Source organism: Stenella coeruleoalba (genome assembly GCF_951394435.1).
Source record: "Stenella coeruleoalba genome assembly, chromosome: 5".
NCBI lineage: Eukaryota > Metazoa > Chordata > Mammalia > Artiodactyla > Delphinidae > Stenella > Stenella coeruleoalba.
In genome coordinates, this window is record NC_137150.1 from 27600788 (window position 1) to 27622686 (window position 21899).

The 21899-nt window shown below is 43.4% G+C and overlaps 1 protein-coding gene across 1 annotated transcript in view; it reads left to right on the plus strand.

Moving 5' to 3' along the window:
• The window catches only part of NMNAT3 (nicotinamide nucleotide adenylyltransferase 3), a 116479-nt gene extending 95718 nt beyond the window's left edge, over positions 1-20761 (plus strand). Inside the window, exons 3-5 of the mRNA XM_079921525.1 lie at positions 8406-8589; positions 13505-13587; positions 19804-20761. Coding sequence (XP_079777651.1) covers positions 8406-8589; positions 13505-13587; positions 19804-20147 — 611 coding nt within the window. The 3' untranslated portion in view covers positions 20148-20761. The remainder of the gene's footprint in view (positions 1-8405; positions 8590-13504; positions 13588-19803) is intronic.
• Positions 20762-21899: the final 1138 nt, after the last annotated feature.

Below are 21899 nucleotides of genomic sequence, written 5' to 3' on the forward strand. Positions count from 1 at the left end.
CAACCATAAAAAGGAACGAAATCGGGTCATTTGTAGAGACGTGGATGCATCTAGAGACTGTCGTACAGAGTGAAGTCAGAAAGAGAAAAACAAATATCGTATATTAACGCATATATGTGGAACCTAGAAAATGGTACAGATGAACTGGTTTGCAGAGCAGAAATTGAGACAGAGAAGTAGAGAAAAAACCTATGGACACCAAGGTGGGGAAAGCAGCGGGAGGTTGGGGGTGGTGGTGTGATGAATTGGGAGGTTGGGATTGACATGTATACACTGATGTGTATAAAATGGATGACTAATAAGAACCTGCTGTATAAAAAAATAAATTAAATTTAAAAAAGAAATAAAAGGCATACATGTAGGAAAAGAAGAAATAAAACTTTCTCTATTTGCATGTGATATGGTTGTCTATGTACACAATGCCAAGGAATTTGTTTTTTTAGATCTCTTAGAATAAGTGAGATAAAAATCAACAGACAAAAATCAATCTTGTTTATGTATATTAATAACAAACATGTGAACCAAAATTAAAAACATAATACCATTTACAATTGATCTAAATAAAATGAAATACTTAGGTACAAATCAACAAAATATTTATATAATTTTCAAAAATACTGAGAAAGAAATCAAAGAAGACCTAGACAAATGGAGATATTTACATGTTTTTAGATTAAAAGACTTTAAAAAAATTTCAGTGAATAATTTGGAATCAGACTATAGATAGAAAAATACAAACTTAGTGAACTGGAATATAGATCAAATGAAATTATGAAGAGTGGAGGAGAGAGAGAAAAAGATTTGTTTTTAATTTCAGAAGAGAGGGTAGGCGACATGGTGGCTACGTATACACAATCAGAGAGCTAGAAGAAGAGGGCAGAGTACAGGGGCAGAGGCATTTTCTGAGGAGATAATAACTAAGAATTTTCCATGTCTAATAAAAGCGTGAGGGTAATATCTTGAAAATGTCTTTCAAGCATGAAGTCACTAACTTAAGGAAATTCTATGGGATATATTCTGTCAGAAGGAGAGTGATTCCCGGAAAGCATGTCTGATATGCAAAGAGAAATGGAGTGCAAAGAAAATGGCAAATACATGGGTAAATATAAGTGAGCATTGGTTGTATAAAACAGAATGATAAGGTCTAATAGGGTTAGGGGAAACAATAGTCTTAAAATATGTACAAGACTAGCATGGACAGAGCTCTCTAGTCCCCATGTTGTTGAGGAAGAGGGGAAAGGTCTTCATTTACTTTGGATGTGAGACTATATATAATTCCAATCCGAGAGAAAAAAAAAATGAAATAAAGCCCAAACACAGGCAGGACAAGAGGAAAAAATAACATAGATTTGTGTGGGAAGAAAGAAAATACTCTATAAGTTGGTAGCTTTAAACTTAAATCTGTTAGCATTCACGTTAAATGTAAGTGAACTTAACATTCCAATTAAGAGTCAATAACTGTCAAATTTGATCCCCCAAATTTTTTAATCCAGCTTTAGGCTATTTACAAAAGACTTTCCTAAAACAAAAGTATAGAAAGATTGAAAGTAAAAGGGTGAAAAATATATGACGTGCATATACTAATCAAAATAAAACTGTTGAGACTATAGTACTATCAGGCATATAGACTTTAAGTAAAAACTATTACTAGAGAGAAAGAGACTTGATTCACAGATATGTAAGAATCATAAATATATAGGAACTTAATGTATATTTTAATAACATATTAAAATATATGAAACAAAAGTTGAAAGAACTAAAAAGAAAAATAGAAAATTTCACAATCATAGTGGGAGATTTTAACACGCCTCTCAATAAGTAATACACAGGCAGACAAAAAAATCAGTAAGAACATAGATTTAAACAAAACAATTAACAATATTAAGTAAATGGACAGAACATTGCACCCAACAATCATAGAATACACGTTTTTTTTAAGTACACATGGAACATTTACCAAAACTGATCATATCCTAGGATATAAAGCAAGTATCAACATATTTCAAGAGATTGAAATCAATAGAGTATGTTCTCTGACTACAGTGAACTAAGCTAGAAATCAGTAACAAAAAGATTGCCAAAAATCTCAATATGTTGGGTAATTAGGAAAAACACTTCTAAATAGTTCATGGATCAAAAAGTCGTAATAATAAAAATTAGCAAGTATTTTGAACTGAATGATCATGAAAACACTACATATCAAAAAGTAAATGCAAGTAAAGTCATGCTTAGAGGGAATTTTTATAGCCAGAACTGTGTTTATTAGAAAATAAGATAAATGGCAAATTAGCTGAGTATCCATCACCAGGAGTTAGAAAAAGAAGAGCAAAATAGCACCAAGAAAGGAGGAGGATAGAATTAATAAAAATAGAACAGAGATTGATGAAATAGAAAACAAACATTCAGTAGAGAAGAGCAATAAAGCCAAAAGTTGGTTCTTTGAAAAGACTAATAAGAGTACAAACCTCTAGCAAGACTGAGCAAGGAAAACGAATGGAAACACAACCAACATTAGAAATGAAAAGAACATCCCTACAGATGGTGTCAACAACTAAACAGATAAGAGAATATTGGAAACAACCTTATGCCAGTACATTTCAAAATGTAGATATAATGAAAAGAATCCTAGAAAAAATGCAAGTTGCCAAAAATAATGAAGAAATAAAAATCTGAATCATTTTACAACCATTAAAGAAATTAAATCATTAGTCAAAAAATTTCACACAAATTAGACTCCAGCCTCATGAAGACTTCACTGATGGGTTCTAGAAAACACTTAATGGAAAAAATGTTTTTTCAATCCTACACAAGCTATTTCAGAGCATAGGAAAAGGAGGGGACTCCCAACACTTTTTATGAGGCTAGCATGACCTTGATACCAAAACCTGATTAGAACATTAAGAGAAAATAAAATTATAGACTTCTCTTGCTCCCTAAAAATATATTAGCAGAGTGAATCCATCAACACATTAAAAAGATAATATATCTTGACCAAACCAAGTTTATCTCAAGAATGCAATGATAAAGATTAGAAGGTTAATCAATGCAATGCACTGTATTAACTGACTAAAGGAGAAATATCACACAGTCATTTCAAGAGTTTCAGAGAATTCATTTATGACAAAACTCAAACTGACTAGCTGGGAATGTCTCTTTTTTATTTTATAAAGGTAACATTTATATATAACAATATGTAAGTTTCACGTGTACAATATTTCTACTTTTGTATACCCTCAAAGTGCTCACCATCAAAGATTTAGTTTCCATCTGTCACCATACGGGAGACATGTATGGTAAAGGAGACTCATCTCCTTTACCCATTTCACCCTCCCTCCACCCCTCCCCCTACTCTGTTCTTTATATCTATGGGTTTGTGTTGGTTTTTGTTTGGTGTGTTTGCTTTGTTCGTTATTTGTTTTTTTTTTAGTTTATTAGTTTTTTATATTCCACATATGAGTGAAATTATACAGTATTTGTCTTTCTTCATCTGACTTATTTCACTTAGCCTAATACCCTCAAGGTCCATCCGTGTTCTAACAAATGGCAAGTTTTTTCATCTTTTTTCTGGCTGAGTAGTATTCCATTGTGTATGTATGTGTGCATGTGTGTGTGTGTATATATATATATATATATATATATATATATATATATATATATACACACACACACACCACAACTCCTTTATCCATTCATCTGTTGATGGGTGCTTAGGTTGCTTCCATGTCTTGGCTATTGTAAATAATGCTGCAGGGAACATAGGGGTATGTATATATTTTCAGATTAGTATTTTTGTATTCTTTGGAAAAATATACAGAAGTGGGATAGCTGGATTGTATGCTAGTTCTATTCTTAATTTTTTGAGGAATCTCCATACTGTCTTCTGCAGTGGCTGCACCAATTTACATTCCCACCAACAATGCAAGAAGGTTCCCTTTTCTCCACATCCTCACCAACACATATTTCTTGTCTTTTTTGATAATAGCCATTCTAACAGGTGTGAGGTGACATCTCATTGTGGTTTTGATGTGCATGTCCATGATGTTTAGTGATGTTGAGCATCTTTTCATGTGCCTGTTGGTCATCTGTATGTCTTCTTTGGAAAAATGTCCATCAGCTCCTCTGCCCATTTTCAAATTGCTTTTTTTTATTGTTGAGTTGTATGTGTTCTTTATATATTTTGGATATTAAATGCCTCTTTTAAAATAACATATTTGGGGCTTCCCTGGTGGCGCAGTGGTTGAGAGTCCGCCTGCCGATGCAGGGGACACGGGTTCGTGCCCCAGTCCGGGAGGATCCCGCGTGCCGCGGGGTGGCTGGGCCCCTGAGCCATGGCCTCTGAGCCTGCGCATCTGGATCCTGCGCGTCCGGAGCCTGTGCTGCGCAGCGGGAGAGGCCACAACAGTAAGAGGCCCGCGTACCGCAAAAAAAAATAATAATAAATAAAATAAAATAAAATAACATATTTGTCAGGATAGACCAGGCTAAGTTGCAGTAACAAATCCCCCAAGTTGAGGAGCTTAACACATTAAATAAAGTTTCTCTCTCATCAGATAAATCCTTTGTAGGTTCAGAAGATCTACAGGGCAGTTCCCTTCCAAGCTGTGTCTCAGGTATCCTGGTAGTCCCCATATGCTTTTCTATCCTAATCACAGCTTTCAGATTCACTATGAAGAGCTAGAGCATCATGTAAGAGTTTTTATGGCCAAGTCTACATGGGGCATACATCACTTCCACCCACATCCAAATGACTATAACTCATTCAAATCACAAAAACACAACCTAATTTCAAGAGGAACAGAAATATTAGCTTCCTATATGCCCAGAAAGAGGAAAAATAAAAATGGGTCTTAATGAACACATGGCATGGTCTCTGCCACAACTGAAAAAGGATATCTACAGAAAACTTGCAGCAAATATCATACGTAACAATGAAACTTGAAAGTTTTTCCTCTGATAGTGGGAATAACACAAGGATGCCTGCTAACACCATCTCTATACAGCAGTATTCTAGAGGTCTTAAACAATGCAACAAGAAAAATAAAATGTAAAAGGATTGGAAATGAAACAGCAAAATTGTCAGTATTTTCAGATGGTATTATTTTGGACATAGAAGATTCAAAAGATTCTGCAGATAAACTATTAGAATTAATGAGAGAGTTTAGCAAATTTACTAGAGACACATTCAAGATACCTAAATCAATTATATTTCTACATATCAACAGCAGGAAAAAGAGTACTTTAAAAATGCCATTTATAGTGACATCAAAAAGATCAAGAATCTAGGAATAAATCTTACAAAAGATGTGTTAAGTGCGCTACAAGAAAAATTGTAAAATTTTATTTAGAAACATTTAAGAAAACCTAAACAAATGGAAAGATATACCATGCTCGTGGATTGGAAGACTCATTATTGTAAAAATGTCAGTTCTCCCTAAATTGAATTATAGATTTGATTCACTTCCTATCCAATTTCAGCAGGTTTTTGGGGGGGCTGGGGAGCTGTTTCATCTTTGTGGAACTTGACAACTGCTTTCTAAAATTTATGTGGAAAATGCAAAAAGTCAAGAATTGCGAAGACACTCTTGAAGAACAGGCGGGAGGATTTACTTAACCAGATATCAAGATGTGTACTAAAGCTCTATTAAACAAGGCAGTGTGACATTGTACAAGGATAGCAAATACAGCCACATAACAGAATAGAGAGCGGAGAAACAGGCCCATGCACAGATGGACACTAGGAGCTCCACACAGGTGACAATGCACAGCAGCGGGGCAGAAGAGGTCTTTTTGGTAAATGATGCTGGAATAATTGACTATCCAAATGGAAAATAATTTAATAGGATGCACATCACGCACAGAGACACAAATGTGAAAAACAAAACTATAGAGCTTTTATGAGATAATTAGGAAAACGTCCTCATAACACAACATGCACTAGCCGTAAAGGAGAAAAACTAACAACCCAACTACATAAAAATTAAGAACGTTTGTTTTCACAGGATTCCATAAAAAGAATAAGACAAGCCGTCAAGTGAGAGAAGGTATTTATGACACATATAACCAACCAGCAAAGGGCTAATATTCGGAATAGATGAAGAACTTTACAAATCAATGATAAACAGGCAGACAACCGAAAATATGGGCAAAAGATTTGAACAGGCACTTCACAAAAAAATTAAGCTCAAGGGCTTCCCTGGTGGCGCAGTGGTTGAGAGTCCGTCTGCCGATGCAGGGGACGCGGGTTCGTGCCCCGGTCCGGGAAGATCCCGCATGCCGCAGAGCGGCTGGGCCCGTGAGCCATGGCCCCTGAGCCTGCGCGTCCGGAGCCCGTGCTCCGCAAGGGGAGAGGCCACAACAGTGAGAGGCCCGCGTACTGCAAAAAAAAAAAAAAAAATTAAGCTAAAATGTCTAATAATATATATGAATAAATGCTCAGGCTCATCGGTAAGCAGGAAAAGGAACATTAAAACCACAATGAGATATAACTACACATCTATCAGATGGGAAAATCCTGACAATAACCCTGTATGGTTATTTGCTCGATGGTGTGAAGCAAGTGAACGCTCATACACCGCTGGTTGGAGAGTAAATATCTATAACCATTTTAGAAAATTTTTTAGCATTATCTAGTAAAGCTGCAAATACATCTACCCAGTGACTTGGTAGTTCCTCTCTTAGGTACATATCCTAAGAAAGATATGCTTGTGCACATAGGGAGACTTGTGCAAGCATTTTCATAGCAGCATTGTTGGTAACTGTCTAAAGCCAGAATCAAACCAAATCCATCAACAGTAAGATAGATCAATTCTTTGGTATATAATCATGCAAAAGAATATTATGCAGCAATAAAACTGGTTGGACTACATGAATTTTTTTTAATAGGATTTACTCTTCTTTTTTTCTTAATTTATTTATTTATTTAGGGTGGTGTTGGGTCTTCGTTTCTGTGCAAGGGCTTTCTCTAGTTGTGGCAAGCGGGGGCCACTCTTCATCATGTTACGCGGGCCTCTCACTATCATGGCCTCTCTTGTTGCGGAGCACAGGCTCTAGACACGCAGGCTCAGTAGTTGTGGCTCACGGGCCTAGTTGCTCCGTGGCATGTGGGATCCTCCCAGACCAGGGCTCGAACCCGTGTCCCCTGCATTAGCAGGCAGATTCTCAACCACTGCACCACCAGGGAAGCCCCGGACTACATGAATTTTATCAAAGTGAAAAAGGCTTAATGAAAGAATACGTTGAGTATGACTCCATATTTAAAAGTTTCAAAAGCAGGCAAAATCAACCTGTGTTTTTTAAGGATGCATAAATACATGGTAAAGCTATAAAGGAAAGCAAGAGAATTAATATTATAAAAGTAAAAATAGTGATGAGCTTCCATCAGAGTGTGGAGGCTGTGACAGGGAACTTCTGATCCTTAACCTAGGTGAGGATTAGAACAGGATATACTTTATAACTCTTTGTCAAACTCTATGCCCTTTTATATGCATATGATATTTTATAACACAATTTTTTTAAATGTATCATATACGAAGTCAAAATATTATCTCCCCTCATAAACATTATCTAATTTCGTCCTTACCACAAGGTCCTGCCAAGCAGGCATTATCCCATTTTACAGGTAGGAAAACTGAAGTTCAAATGGCTAAGTGTTTTATTTTTGCAAATAGCTTGGTAAGTTGCCTAAGACATCCTAGTGAGTGATAGAACTAGAGCTTCACCCAAGTTCCAGCCACCGTCTCTCTGAGACCCATTCATACTCTTTCCATGGTGGTTCTCTGTAGCTTCTACAATTCACTGCAGCTCTAAACCTATAATGCCCCATTCTTCAGTCACTGAGCCATGCAACATCTCTCATAAGACAGCTTACATCTTTTCCAAAGTAGGCCTTCCCATTCCCTTAACAGCACAGTCCTCCAAAGCCAATGGTGGGCCTGTGCAGTGAGCCTACATCCCGTCACCCACCCACCTGGTTCAGGCTAAATGTCATGCTTTCCTCTTTGATCCACAAAATCCCCTACTTGAGCTAAGAAACCATGTGTAACTGTTGTCCCAAATATGATTAGAGGACAGTAGTGCCCCTGTAAGTCCCAGGCAGGGGGAGTCATCGTGTTCCTCCAACATATTCTGACCCTAACCGTCCACATTGCTATCTGGGAGCCTTGCCTCAGCTCCACCCTCACGGCATGCTCTCAGCTACTCCAGGGTATAGAAGCCTCTGGAGGAGAGGCACGTGGTTCCTGAGGTAGCACCTTTACCTGGCCCAAGGGAGCTGGCCCGCCCAGCAGAGAATGCTAGGGTCTGATCCCACTCAGGACGAGACCCCAAGATTTTTAGCACCTGCCTGAATTCCAGCTGCCAGGTGACAAAGTCCTGTACCAGCAACACCACTGCTCTCTGCTGCCTAGGCAGGTACCAGGTGATCGGGGGTATCATCTCTCCTGTCAATGACAACTACGGAAAGAAGGACCTCGTGGCTGCCCGGCACCGGGTGGCCATGGCCCGGCTGGCCCTGCAGACGTCCGACTGGATCCAGGTGGACCCCTGGGAGAGTGAGCAGGTGCAGTGGATGGAGACAGTCAAGGTGCTGAGGTAACGGTGGGCATATGCCCTTGGGATGAGCAGGGGCCGCGGTCACGTCTGCAGAGTCCACAGGGTGACAGGCAGGGATGGAGTGTTGAGTGGGGCTTCCGTCAGCCCCTCTCATCCAAATCCTGCAAGTGTTTCTCCTTAGAGGGAGAGAGACCAACAGATTCACATTCTCAGAGAGGTCCTAAGTGAAAAAATCACAAACCACTGCCCTTCAGGGTACACTTTGTGGGAAAGCCCCGTCTCGTTTCAGAGGGTTGTAGCATCTCGGCTCCAGGGCCGCCACTCAGTAGCTGTGTGACATTAGGCACATGACATTTCTCTGGGACACATTTCTCACTTGCAAAACGGGGACAGCATAACCCAATGAGCATTATGTGAAGATGTAAATCACTTTTCTGACCCGGAACCACATCATCACACTCAGTAAGTGAGACCCTTTATTACTGTCATCACTGACTAGGTTGAAAACTGCATCTACATAACAGGCCATCTTTTCCAAGTGTACAAATCCTAGGTTCTATAAATCTAGACTTTAAGAAAAAACTATGAATCTAGAAACAATTACACAGGATTTTTTTTTTTCTTTTAGAACTGCTATTAGCATTCAGCATAAGTAATGCAGCCGTTTAAAAGCCCTGTATTTTAGGACAGTGGGTCTCTGACGTTTGTCTGGGAAGCTTTCCTGGGAGATTGCTAGAGAAGCAAGAAGTCCCACTTGTCCTGCCTGTCAGAGGGGATTGTGAGGTGGGCCTGCCTGTCACTAATGACAGCCGGCTCTGCTGGAAGGGATTGCAAACTGTGGGCTGTGTCTTGATCTATGTGGAAGCACTAGGATTGTCAGAGAATAGGAGACACAAGGGACCAGGATGAATGATTGACAGCCCTGTCCATAATTTGGATTGGTTTTTATTTTTTACTAATCTTCAAAGTCACTTGGGAGAAAAATGTTTGCCTTTTTAAGCAAAGGTAAACGTTTAGTTTCCACATCCTGGTTCTTATTACTTACCCTTTACTGGGGAAAGAACCAGCTAGAAGCATTCAGCAGTTACAATGCTACTGCAAAATCTGTTGTCAAGTTGAAGGAGAGCAAATATGAAATAATTGTTAGATACATGCTTCTCTTTTTTTTTTTAACTTAAGTAATAAATTTACACCTAGATCACCCTTTTCGAATAAACAGTGTAGTCAGCTCTCATTTATCGAGGCTAACAGAGGGGAGTAGAAACAAATCAGAGAACCCAACAAATCATTTAACTTTAATATGTAGTCAGAAACAAAGAGACGCTCTCCTTTTCCACCCTGTGCGGGGCAGTGCGGCCTCGGGCCCAGATCTTGGAGGCAAATTTACTATCGAAATGACTTGATGTAAATGAGTTAGCCTCTCTGAGCCTCAATTCCTCACCTACTAAGATGGGGCTGACACCACCTACTTCACTGGGATACTGTATGAACTACGTGAGATGATGGCGGAAAGCACCTGGTTTATAGTAGGTGCTTAATAATGTTAGCTACCTTCCCTGCATCCCTAACGGGCCCATGATGTCTCCTCGTAACAGATAAGCCATTCACAGGTAAGTAGGATTTGACTGCAGTACCACGTAATTAATAACCTGCTGCAAAATGCAGACCTAAGATTTTACAGGACACATTCTTTTTCTTTTTTTTAACTGTACCCTTTAGACAAGTGCTTCTCAGCCCCGGCTGCAACTTGAATCACCTAGGGAGCTTTCAAAAGTACGGAAGCCTGAGTCTTACCCCAGAGACTGAGATGCCATTGGTCTAGGACGGGGCCTTAGGATTTTTAAGAGCTCCCTGGTGATTCTAACGTGAGGCCAGGGTTGAGATCCACAGCCTCAGTCACCAAGTGTGTGAATCATCCCTATGCTTAGTACCGGGGTGAGTCCAAACCAGTGGTCTCAGTCCTGGCTGTAGGAATCACCTGGGAAGCTATTTCTAAACGCTCACCCTTCCCTACCTGAGATTTGGATTTTTCTGGGGCAGGGTCTCGGCATGGGTACTTTTAAAGGCCCCCAAGTGATTTATTTTGTGCAGCCAAGGTTGAGAACCCACTGATATAGTCAACACTGTTTTATGAGATAGCTGATTAAGACTTTTTGTCAGTATTTGGGGTGGGCTTCATTCGAAAATTTGTTTAATTACTAATGTTTTCCTCAAATTACCAAAAGCATTTTTTTTTAAGATTGAAAGTCTGGTTAAAATTGTCAAGTTAGGTGATTCTAGAAGCATTGTAGAAATCCACCCCACCCTTTGCTCCATTTAGTGTCCTCTTGGTGGACTCAGCAGTGAATCTGCATCATGGTGACAGTGACATATGTCACTATGAAGTCAATTCACTGTAGGGCTTATTGAGTGTTCTTTTTCTCCTTATTAGGTTTTTTATTTTTACTCTAATTTTTTAAAAAATCTGGGCCAGCTTTCATGCTTTTAGGGCACTTGATAACTGATTTCACTTGCCCTTTCCCCATTCTGGGGGAGGGCCTCGGTCACGATGCCATTTGATGTGGTCCAGCAGCAGCTCATGTGCCCCTTGGCAAACATGCTCTTATGTCGTCCTCATTTTACAAATGAGTAAACTGAGGCTCAGAGGGGCTAAGTTAACCACAGTCGCACAACAAATAAGCAAGTGGTGGAGCCCTATTCTGTTGAACTCTGAAGCCATGCTTACGGCCATCTTCAAAACCAGTGATCTACGGGCGGGACCACGATGTGGCTGACTCTGCTTCTGCCACAGTGGCCTTCTGGTTGGGTATTGTTGGAGACCAGGGGCTGCTGAGGACACAGAGAACATGCTGCCAGGGGCAGTCATCAGGCCCAAGGCTGGGCACACCAGGGTAACCCTCAGGCAGGCAACAAGAGGAAGAAGACCTCCCACCCAACACAGGCGGAGTGGAGGTCTGTGAGGACGATGCATTTGGCGTTAAAGATAATCATTTGCACACCAGAGTTCAGAGCTCCAGCTGATATTCAAAGTAGGGCCAACTGGAACCAGGAGCGTCAAGGAAGTAAAATAAAATAATACCAGCTTTCATTGATCACCTACTATGTGTGCCAGGTATATAATATCTAGTCAGCTCAGCAACTCTGAGAAGTAGGTGAGTTTGGCCTCATTTCACAGATGAGGAAACAGAGGTTCTGAAAGGGTCAGCAACATACTCAAAGTCCTACAGCGAGAAAGTGGAGGTGAGACCCAAACCTACTTCAGTCTGATGCGAGATTCCAGACTAACCCGGGAGTGAATCCTTAGAGGTGAAGCTTTCTAAAACCAAAGCAATAAGACAGTAATGGAAACACAGACGAGTCCAGCGAGGCCCTGAGAAGACTCAGCTGAGTCTCTTGAGACCATCAGGAGGGAATCTGGACCTGAATTAAATGTATGTATTTATCCCCCGTCCATCCTTCGTGAATTCAGCTGACTTTACGAAGCAGTTCCCTAGGTACCAAGAATATAAGGATGAATTAAATGAGCTCCTTGTTCACAATCTGGTGGGGAAGACAGACTGAGAGTAAGGATACTAATAACAGCTAACGTTGATTGGGCACTTTTCTGTGGATGGGCTGTGCTAAGCTCTTTAATTCAACCTCACAACAGCTCTCTCGGGCGGGTACTGTCATTGTCTGCCATTCTACAGATGAGGAAAGCGGAGGCAGATTGCTTAAGGCACCCACCAAGATTCCGCAGCTCCTAGTTGGAACCAGTATTCCAACCCAGGCAATCTCACCCACTCCAAATAATACTCAGCATTCAGCCACTTCCCCAGCCGGGGAGAAGCCTTTGGCCTTCATGGCCTTGTGATACTGAGGGTAGACAAGGCCGGCATTAACTTTCCTGAGCAATTAACAGAGGTCAGTGAGGCCCTGAGGGTGTTTGTGACTCACCCAGGCTCGTACAAGCAGGAGAGCCTAAACTTGAACCCAGCCACTCTGGCTACAAACACATGCTTCTCCCACCAGGCACTTCTCCTTCCCAGACACAGCTCTAGTTAATACGGGAGGTGGAAGATGGAAGATCAAATTGATACAAGACATAGTGATTACCTGTGCTCTGTTAAAAAGAAGGCGGCGCAGGTATCTCTTGATTTGCAGAAGATAGATTGCTTAACGAGCCGGGCCTGCCATATGGGTGTAAGTCTAATCATATCTGAACTGCTAACATGTAATGAGATTCGCTCTGTGCTGCACACCACTTGGTGGGCTTTGCATGTATAACTCCTTTCATCTTCATAACCATCCATGGGAAGCCGGCACTGTCATCATTCCTCGTTTTGCAGGTGCCGAGACTGGAAACCGCCCACCCGGGGTCCCACCGCTGGCCGGCGGGGGAGCTGGGATTCAACCCAGGCAGTCTGGCTCCAAGCCAGGCTCTGAGCATTACCCTGTCAAATTCTAAAGTACTAGCCCAGGATCCGAGAGAGCCTCTATCTTGAGAGGCAGCTGCGGGCCACGCACTGTGCCAGTGCTTACTGTGTGTTAGCTCATTTACCTCCACAAAAGTCTAAAAAGTAGGTGTATTATCCCAGCTTTACAACTGAAAATTTGTATTTTGAACTCAGGTCTGATTCTAATAGCCCAGGTCTGTAATCCCTATTCAGTTTTTTTGTAAAAAGTGAAGTATTGAAAGAAAATACTAAAAGAGTAGAAATTGCTCATTTCCTCCTTTCAGTCGGGGCTCACAGAAGGCTGTGAGCTGCCTTGGACGCGGGGGTCTGTGAGGACCCAGACGCATCACCTGGCACAGGGCCTGGCACGTAGTAGGCCTTCAGCAAATATTTATGGAATGAGCTACCTAAAATGGACAAAAGCAGGTTGAGACTTAAAATCAGAGACCCCCCCCGGGTGGTTTAGGGGGACTGTAGGCCACATGGATGCCCCCTGAACCCATATGCTTACAACACAGGCATCATCACAGCGAACTGCTCAGATCTCTGCCCTGGAAGGAAGGCCTGGACCAAGGCAAGGCTGACTCTCCAGCCCCCGCAGGTGGGTGCTGACCCTCTCCTCTGTGGGAGGGTGAGATGTCAGGGCTTCGGGAGTCACAGCCCTCTGGGCACAGATAAGAGCTTTGGAAGCCTGCTAGGGGTGACACTTCCCACGTTGAAAGGTCAACTAACCATCCCTTGTAAATCGTTATGCTAAATTGGGATTTTCTGCCCCAAAGGAGTTTACCTACACTTGTGACGTGGGCTCGTGACCTGGATTACAGTCAGGGCTACACAGAGATCAACTTCCGGGTGCTGCTGGGCCGCTTTTGAAAGCCTTAGTCTTTTTGGAAACAAAATGTGCCATTATTTCCCTTAAACTAATACTTCCTAGCAGTGTTACTCGGTGTTTTACTTGGAAGAGGAAAAACCTATTTTTTAAGGCATGTAAAGTCGATTTGGATTAGCCTTTTAATTTGTAGCCCTGGGTTTCTACCCTGTTGTCAACTCCTGGTGTTTGATGGAATCTTGTCAGCCGTGATTTCAGAGTACCTCCCATGGCAGCCCTGGTACCGGGGGTCAAATGCATAGCCCCTCAGGCACATAAGCAGCAGCGACAGTGATGGGGGGGCACGATGTGCCATGAGCAGGGAATCGCTGGTCCCACTGGGCCAACACTCCAGCGGCTCTCCCAACTTTAGTTGGTGGGACACTATTTCCCTATTAGAAGGACTCCAGAATGTCACGGTTAAGCAAACTTAAAGTGGTGTCTTTACTGCAGGACTTTTCAGAGCCTTTACTATGTTCATGCGCGTTGTGACTCTGAAAGAAAGGGAAGAGGCTCGTGGCCGTGCTTAGCACTTTTTAATCATGGGACTCTTTTTAATGCATATTAGTGTTTCTCAGAACCGGTGCTCCCCAGAACACAGACTGGGAAACACTCTTCTAAAAGGACTTGAAGGGTGGGTGGGGACACATTAGGAGTTTGGGATTAACATATACACACTACTATATATATAAAATAGGTAAACAACAAGGACCTACTGTATAGCACAGGGAATTATACTGAATATCTTGTAATAACCTATAATGGAAAAACATCTGAAAAAGAATATATATATGTTTATAATTAATTAATCAATTAATTAAAAGGACTTGAAAATGCCCTAAAGGTTTCCTGCAGCAGTTCCTGAATGCTGGCCAAAGGCTCACTCACAGCAGAATCACCTGTGAGGCTTGTTAGAAATGCTAATTCCCAGGCCACGCCTCAGACCTGCTGAGGGGGAATGGGGCCTGGGACTCTGGATATTTAATAAGCCCGCTGGGGAACTGCTTTACCGCCAGTTTGGGGAACTGTGCACTACAGTGGGAATCCAAGAAAGAAGGAGCTACAGAGTCTCCTATATGATCAGCTTCTACAATGTTTATTACACTCCCCTGGTCTCCCTGTCTGCCCCCCTCCATTGCCAGCATGGGCACCTCATCTGTCCCCCAGTCCCGAGCACAGCACACAGTGTGCGTTCTCAGCCCTCTGCCTTCTTTCTGAATCACCTCTGGCTCAGCAGTCACTCCTAATAGGGTTCTAGAGATGCTGGCTGAGAACAGAGACCGGTGCCCAGCCCCTGCCCTGAGCTGGAGACAGGCTGTGAATGGCAGTGAGTCCAGACATGGATTAGGGGGACTGGAGGAGGTGACGCCTGCACCATGACTCATGGGATCAGCAGGTTATCTGGGGCTGGGGATGTTTCGGGGACAGAGGGGCGGCTGAGTAAGGCACACAGGCAGGAAGTGCTGGGCACTCCATGCCGCTCGGGATGCTGGAGCCCACAGTGAAGGAAGGGAGTAGCTTCCAGTGAGGTAGGAGGAAGGCCATGCTTAGGCTCCCAGCTTCTCAGCTCTCTGCAGATGCTTCCAGATTCCCTGTCTCTGCCTGGTGTGCCCCCCCTCCCCCTTCCCTTCTTGGCTTCCCTGTTGAAAACCTGTCTGTCCTGTGAGGCCCAGATTGGAACCCACTTCCCTGTGGTGAAACCAGTCCTTCCCTCCGCCAAAGCTCACCCTGCATTCTTTTTGGATTTATCTTTCCAGGGGGCTACTAGTCTGCTCTGTTTGGCCCTATGATGTTGGGGGTTTGTTCCTTATCCCCTTTCTCTCTGTTCAAACCCTAAATCCTACTCATCTTGTTCTCTTCCAAAGTAACTGTTAAAAAAGGAAGTTTAGGGCTTCCCTGGTGGTGCAGTGGTTGGGGGTCTGCCTGCCGATGTAGGGGACACGGGTTCGTGCACCGGTCCGGGAAGATCCCACATGCCGCGGAGCGGCTGGGCCCGTGAGCCATGGCTGCTGAGCCTGCGCGTCCGGAGCCTGTGCTCCTCAACGGGAGAGGCCACAACAGTGAGAGGCCTGCGTACCGCAAAAAAAAAAGGAAGTTTGCATTGAATGAAAAGTGAGCTTTTCAATTTACCAAAATATAGCAGAGGCCTTAAAAATGTGTGTGCCCTTTGCTTGATACATTCCTCTTCTAGGAACCTGGCTGAGGAGATACTTAGAAATTGGGATGAAGACATGCAGAAGGATGTTTAGCGTGGCAATTTTTATAATGGCAGAAAATAAAAGCAACCTTAGTGTTTAAATGTAAGGGAATGTATAAGTAAGTTACACTGTATATATAGGATGTAGATAGGATGTTCTGTATATATAGGATGAAGAATCCACACAAAAGGTTTTCATGATATGGAGAAACACTTAGGAGGGGAATGGGAAAAAATCAGGATACAATACTGTGTAATCTCAAGTATACAAAAATATGTAAATATACTTTCACATCTATTTGCATGTTTAAATAGAAAAGACTGAAGAAATACACCAAAATATCGAGTTTTCTGTAGAAAGAATTATTGTTGCTGTTATTTTCTACTTTAAATACTTATGTGTTTTCCATACATCCCATAATTGACATAGATTTCATGTTTGTCATCAGAAAAAAAGAACTAGAGCAATTTCAAAAAGGCAGGTGATTTTTTCTCACCTGGCTTTTGATGAGGTCGCTTGTATGTTACTGGTGAGACGTTTTTAAAGGACCATTTTGTGTGCCGTGTATTTTGTCACGCGCTGTTCTCCTCTGGGACTGAGCTCAGCGTTTTCTGGCCGCCGGAGCCCTGCTTTGCCCATCAGTCCTGTGATTTGCAGTCCTCCTTGGACTCACCCAGAGGCGTGTGAATTGCCTTGTCCCGGGCTGCTTGGGCGTCACGCTTTGGGGTGGATGATGCCTCAGTCCCTTAACAGGCCGCCTCTGTCGCTTGTGAATGTGGTCCCTGCCTTGGCTGATGGGGCCCGAGCACAGCTCAGCCCCATTCTCCTTTCATACAACCAGAGCAGACGCTTCATCTGGTTCCATTTCACACTGACTGTTCCAAGGTTAATTTGGGTGCCACCCTTCAGTTGCCAATACCTGGCTGCATCTTGGGTGTCCTGTCTAGACCCAGAAGTCCTGTGCTCCGGACACCACCCTCGGTGCCTGCACTAGCAGGAGATTTCCATTGCATTCTCTCCATCACTCAACTTCCATAACTCCCGAAGGAGGCTTTATTATCCCTACTACAGCTGAGGAAACAGGCCCACCAGCTATAACCATCCCAGGCTCCTCGCAGATCTGAAATTAGAACCCAGGGCTGACTGGCCTCAGGGTTGGTGCTTTTGATGTCAAAGAGTTAGGGCAACTGGACATTCACAGGGAAAGGTCCTGGTGGTGCTTCTCCCACTTTCTGTGTTAATCTCTACTTCCTCTGCTTTCCAAAGCCTGTGGCCATTCAAAAAGCACACTGCCCCCAAATGCCCACGGACATCTATTTATGTCACTATATCACTGTTAGGACAAACCAAATTGGCAGTATTTATTCAAAACCTCAGACTTACAGACTTTGGACTTAGACAGTCAGAGTCACTCGGTCTGCAGATTTTGTAAGAGTGATGTGAATGGATTTGAAAGGGAGATGTGAATGCCTCTGGGGGGCCTGATGACAGGACTGCCCAGAGTTGGGATCTGAGACGCGTATGGCCATCACACCAGTCCCGCAGACATGCCTTTGACTTGGGGGACGGGGCAGGTGTGGGTACTTGTCTCTTCTGGGCAAGGGCTCAGAGTGAATCATATTCCACACTGTCATTGTTAATGAATTCAAACAATATCTAATATCGAAGTGGATATGTGGAAATCGTTCCCACGGAAATCCACAGGACGAGAATCCCTGACCTGTGGGAACAGGGTGGTGTGCCTCAGACCCCAGAAGACCCAGGAATTCAGTGCACATCATTTAACCTCCCCCATAGGAAGACCACATAACAGCAACCCCATTGCTTGAAAGGTCGAACGGTGGTCTCTTGCTACATTACGATGGTCAAATAAATAAGAAATTAGAGTAAAATCTCACAGGTGCAGAGCAGTTTGGATCCACATACATGTTGTAGGCAATGGGACCAGCCCAAATGAGTGAAAAGGGTCTAAGTTATTGAATAATTTTTAAATGCAGTTTTATTGATTTTAAAAGGCCACGTACTTAGGAGATATTCCGTAAGTGCTGAATGGATGTGCTGATGAATGGATTGGTGGATAACTAGGTAAAGATGGATGGATGGATGGACGGATGGACAGTAGTTAACATATGTCACACTTGCTCTGTTCCAAGCACTGTTCTAAGTGCTTTACATTTCTAAGCTCATTCAATTCTAAGATAATCCTATGAGATAAGCACTGTTAATATCCCCATTTTAAACTTGAGGTCACACAGCTGTCAAACCGCAGAGCCAGGATTTGAATCTAAGAAGTCTGGCACTAGAGTCCTAGTTATGCTGCTAAAGTGTCTGAAGTGTGTTTTCTGTAATTACATCTGCTGCTTTAAAATGAGTAAGCAAGTCCAGTGCCACCATTTCATGGATGGGAAACTGAGGCCCAGAGAAGGATCTCAGCTCCAGCCCCACAGCAGCCGGTGCCCGACTGAGGCCGGAACTCTGACCTGTCCATGACATCTCTAGTTTCTCACTTTGCAGTGCACGGCTGGTCTGGTGCTCGTTTGTAAACTCATCTCTCTGGTCCACGTCCGGATCCCTTCGAAGGTTTCACAATAGAGGAGCCCAAACCGACCATTTACATCAGGTTTTCCCCAGCAGCTGGTATCCCTGAAGCCTCTCCCAGCTGAGATTCCAGGGTGACTGAGAGATGCCCGTGACCTAGAAGCCCAGCCTTTGCCATTCACTGAAGCTAGAACCGGCTTCCAGAAGGACTAGAGGTCCTGCTGGTTGCTTCTAGCATGGACTTGGTTTTTCCTTTTCCGATTAGCCCATTCAAAGGGGACCTGAACAGGAATGGTGCCAGGAATATCCAGGCAGGGTGACGCATGTACAATTCCTGCCAGCAGGCGGAGGCAGAGCCCAGCGGTTTCAAATGCCCCAGCTGGAGGCTGGCTGTGTGCATTTAAATCCTGACTCCTCTGCTTAAATGAGTCATGCACCTCTCTGTGCCTCAGTTTCCCCCTCCGCAAAGTGGGCCCAACAATAACACCTACCTTCTGAGGTTGTTCTGAGGCTCAAATGCGATTAAACACATAAAGCGCTTAGCAATAGTGCCCACAGTAAACAACCAATACGTGTTAAGTATTCTTTAATCATCATAATCATCATTCTCTAGTAGCACAAATGCCAAAGGATTAGCCACATCGATCAGTTGTTCTAGAGCTTTGTTTTATTGAAAACAGATGAAAAGGTCACCAGCTGGGGTCTTAGAGACCTTTTAGTTACCCACAGATCCTTTATAATTAACCTTTAGGATGAGATTGTACTTATAAAAATACCAGGTGGTAGGGCTGAAATAGATTTTGAGAAAGGCAGTGACTTGTTAGTCCTCGGACTTTAAGAACCTCACCTTCTATCAGAAGACGGGGTTCTAGGTACAGCACAGCCGCCTTTGGACTCTGCTATGGGGTCCAGCAACCACAGACAGCCTTGTGGTATAACACTGGAAAAAAAAAAAAAAAAATCCATTTTGTATTACTTGGCATTTTGCCAATGTTAAAAGATTTATTGATTAAAGTATTACAACTGTACGTCCCTGAAGTAGCTTCGGATTCATTTACACGCTTTTTCTTTCTAAGTCATGAACACGGAGATGTTGATTTCCCCATATATTCCAAGAAAAGCATTTTTGGAAAATTTCAAACAGAATATGATGTTATCGTTCCTGGCCATGACCCTTCTGTAACTTTCTTGGGATCCACCCTTGTTTCTCCAGCTGTGCCTGAGCTGAAGCTCCTCTGCGGGGCAGATGTCCTGAAGACCTTCCAGACCCCCAACCTCTGGAAAGACACGCACATCCAAGAAATAGTGGAGAAGTTCGGCTTGGTGTGCGTGGACCGGGCAGGGCACGACCCAAAGGGGTACATCTTGGGCTCGCCCATCCTGCAGAGGTACCAGGACAACATCCACCTGGCCAGGGAACCAGTGCAGAACGAGATCAGTGCCACATACATCAGGCGGGCCCTGGGCCAAGGGCAGAGCGTGAAGTACCTGCTCCCTGATGCCGTCATCGCCTACATCAAGGAGCACGACCTCTACGCCAGCCCCGGAGAGGAATGAAGGGTAGCCGAGCTGGGGAGGGCCACCTCCTCCTCCACTGGTCTCGTCCTGAGGACAGGGCGCTTACAGTCTTTGTTTTCCAGAGTTTTTCCATGTTTCATTTGGTTTGTTTCAACAATGATTTTGTTTGCGAGGCATCTTCTGTCCCAGGAAGAGATACCTTCTTCGGGGAGGAGCAGATGTTTGCATCACAAGGATGGACGTTTATCACAGAAGTTAAAGTGGTGTGGCAGGTCATTAGGTTTAGACGGAAGCTCTCAGAACCTCTGGACGAAGAGGCCTTCTTATTTTGTAAATGGTAGTTATGGCCGTGCACTGAAGGCAGTTCTGCACGTGGCAGGGGGCCCCTGAGGGTCAGGTCAGAATTGCCCACAAAGCGTGTTTTAACTAGGACCAGGTGCAGCTTGCGGGTCTTGATTGGAGAGACTCGACAGGATGCTAATTACCAAACAGTGGGCTTTGTCAATGCCTTGTTTCCACAAAGTAATGCTCATGGAGGAGTCCAAAATTTGGAAGCAACACTTTGCTGATTGACATTGAATCTTCCTTTACAAACCGTAGTCTGCCTGCCTACTGGCCACTGATAAAATTTAAACTAAACTCTTTCTAGGTAGTGATCCTCAAACTATATATATATATATAAAATTTTTTTTTTGCGGTACGCGGGCCTCTCACTGCTGTGGCCTCTCCCGTTGCGGAGCACAGGCTCCGGACGCGCAGGCTCAGCGGCCATGGCTCACGGGCACAGCCGCTCCGGGGCACGTGGGATCCTCCCAGACCGGGGCACGAACCCGTGTCCCCTGCATCAGCAGGCGGACTCTCAACCACTGCGCCACCAGGGAAGCCCCTCAAACAATATTTTTGATACAATACATATATATATATTATTTTTTCAAACACAGCTATTCTATAAATGCCAGGGCTCCTGATTTCCAGGTTTCTAAAAAGGAACGGAGGTAAAACAGATGCCTTGACTGTTTTAGAAGATCGTTTTGAATGTTTTATGACTGCCTGCCTGTTTGAATATTGGTGAAGGGATAAATAATAAATTGACATCAAAAAGCACTAATGAAAAGTTTCTCTTTTTTCTTTCTTTGTTATATTATTAATGCCTGATGTACCAGCTGTTGCTTTTCTTTTTAGCTATTCCATGAAATTTGCTACTGTTCCAATCGAACTGGCATGAATTTAAAAGTTTCCATTCCCGGGTACCAGCTGTGGAGGAAGCAATTGCTTTTCAACACCAAGCAAATGGTTCTCTAAGCTCTGGGTTGATGGCTGTGTTCTGCTGAGCCCCGAAAGGTGCCCACAGGAGCTGGTGTGTGTGTTCAGGATTTTTCCTTCCACTCCCGATTAGGAAGAGGTTTTGACTAGCCGAACTCTGTTTGAGTTTACTCTTTCTACTTGCTGACCAAATGACTGAACTCATTTAGAATTTACTTCTCCAGGATTTTACCCTGGTTTATCTTTGCTACAAATTTAATCGTGCAGAAACGCCAAGGGTCAGTGAGAAGAATCTAGTATCTCCCCAAATATATCCCAGTGTCTGCAGGTGTGTTGGGATGGACATGAGTGAAGTAGGAAATCAAGGTTTCCTGCATGGAGAGTAGTGGGGCCATCCCGTGGGAGTCTCCAGACTTCCACGCCTGCAACCTCTACAGCTGCTGGCCATCCCCCCACCCTAATGAGCTCTGCCCTCAAGAACTTCCTAAGGACCCTGATAATTCAGGGGAATAGGAATCAAACAGCCCT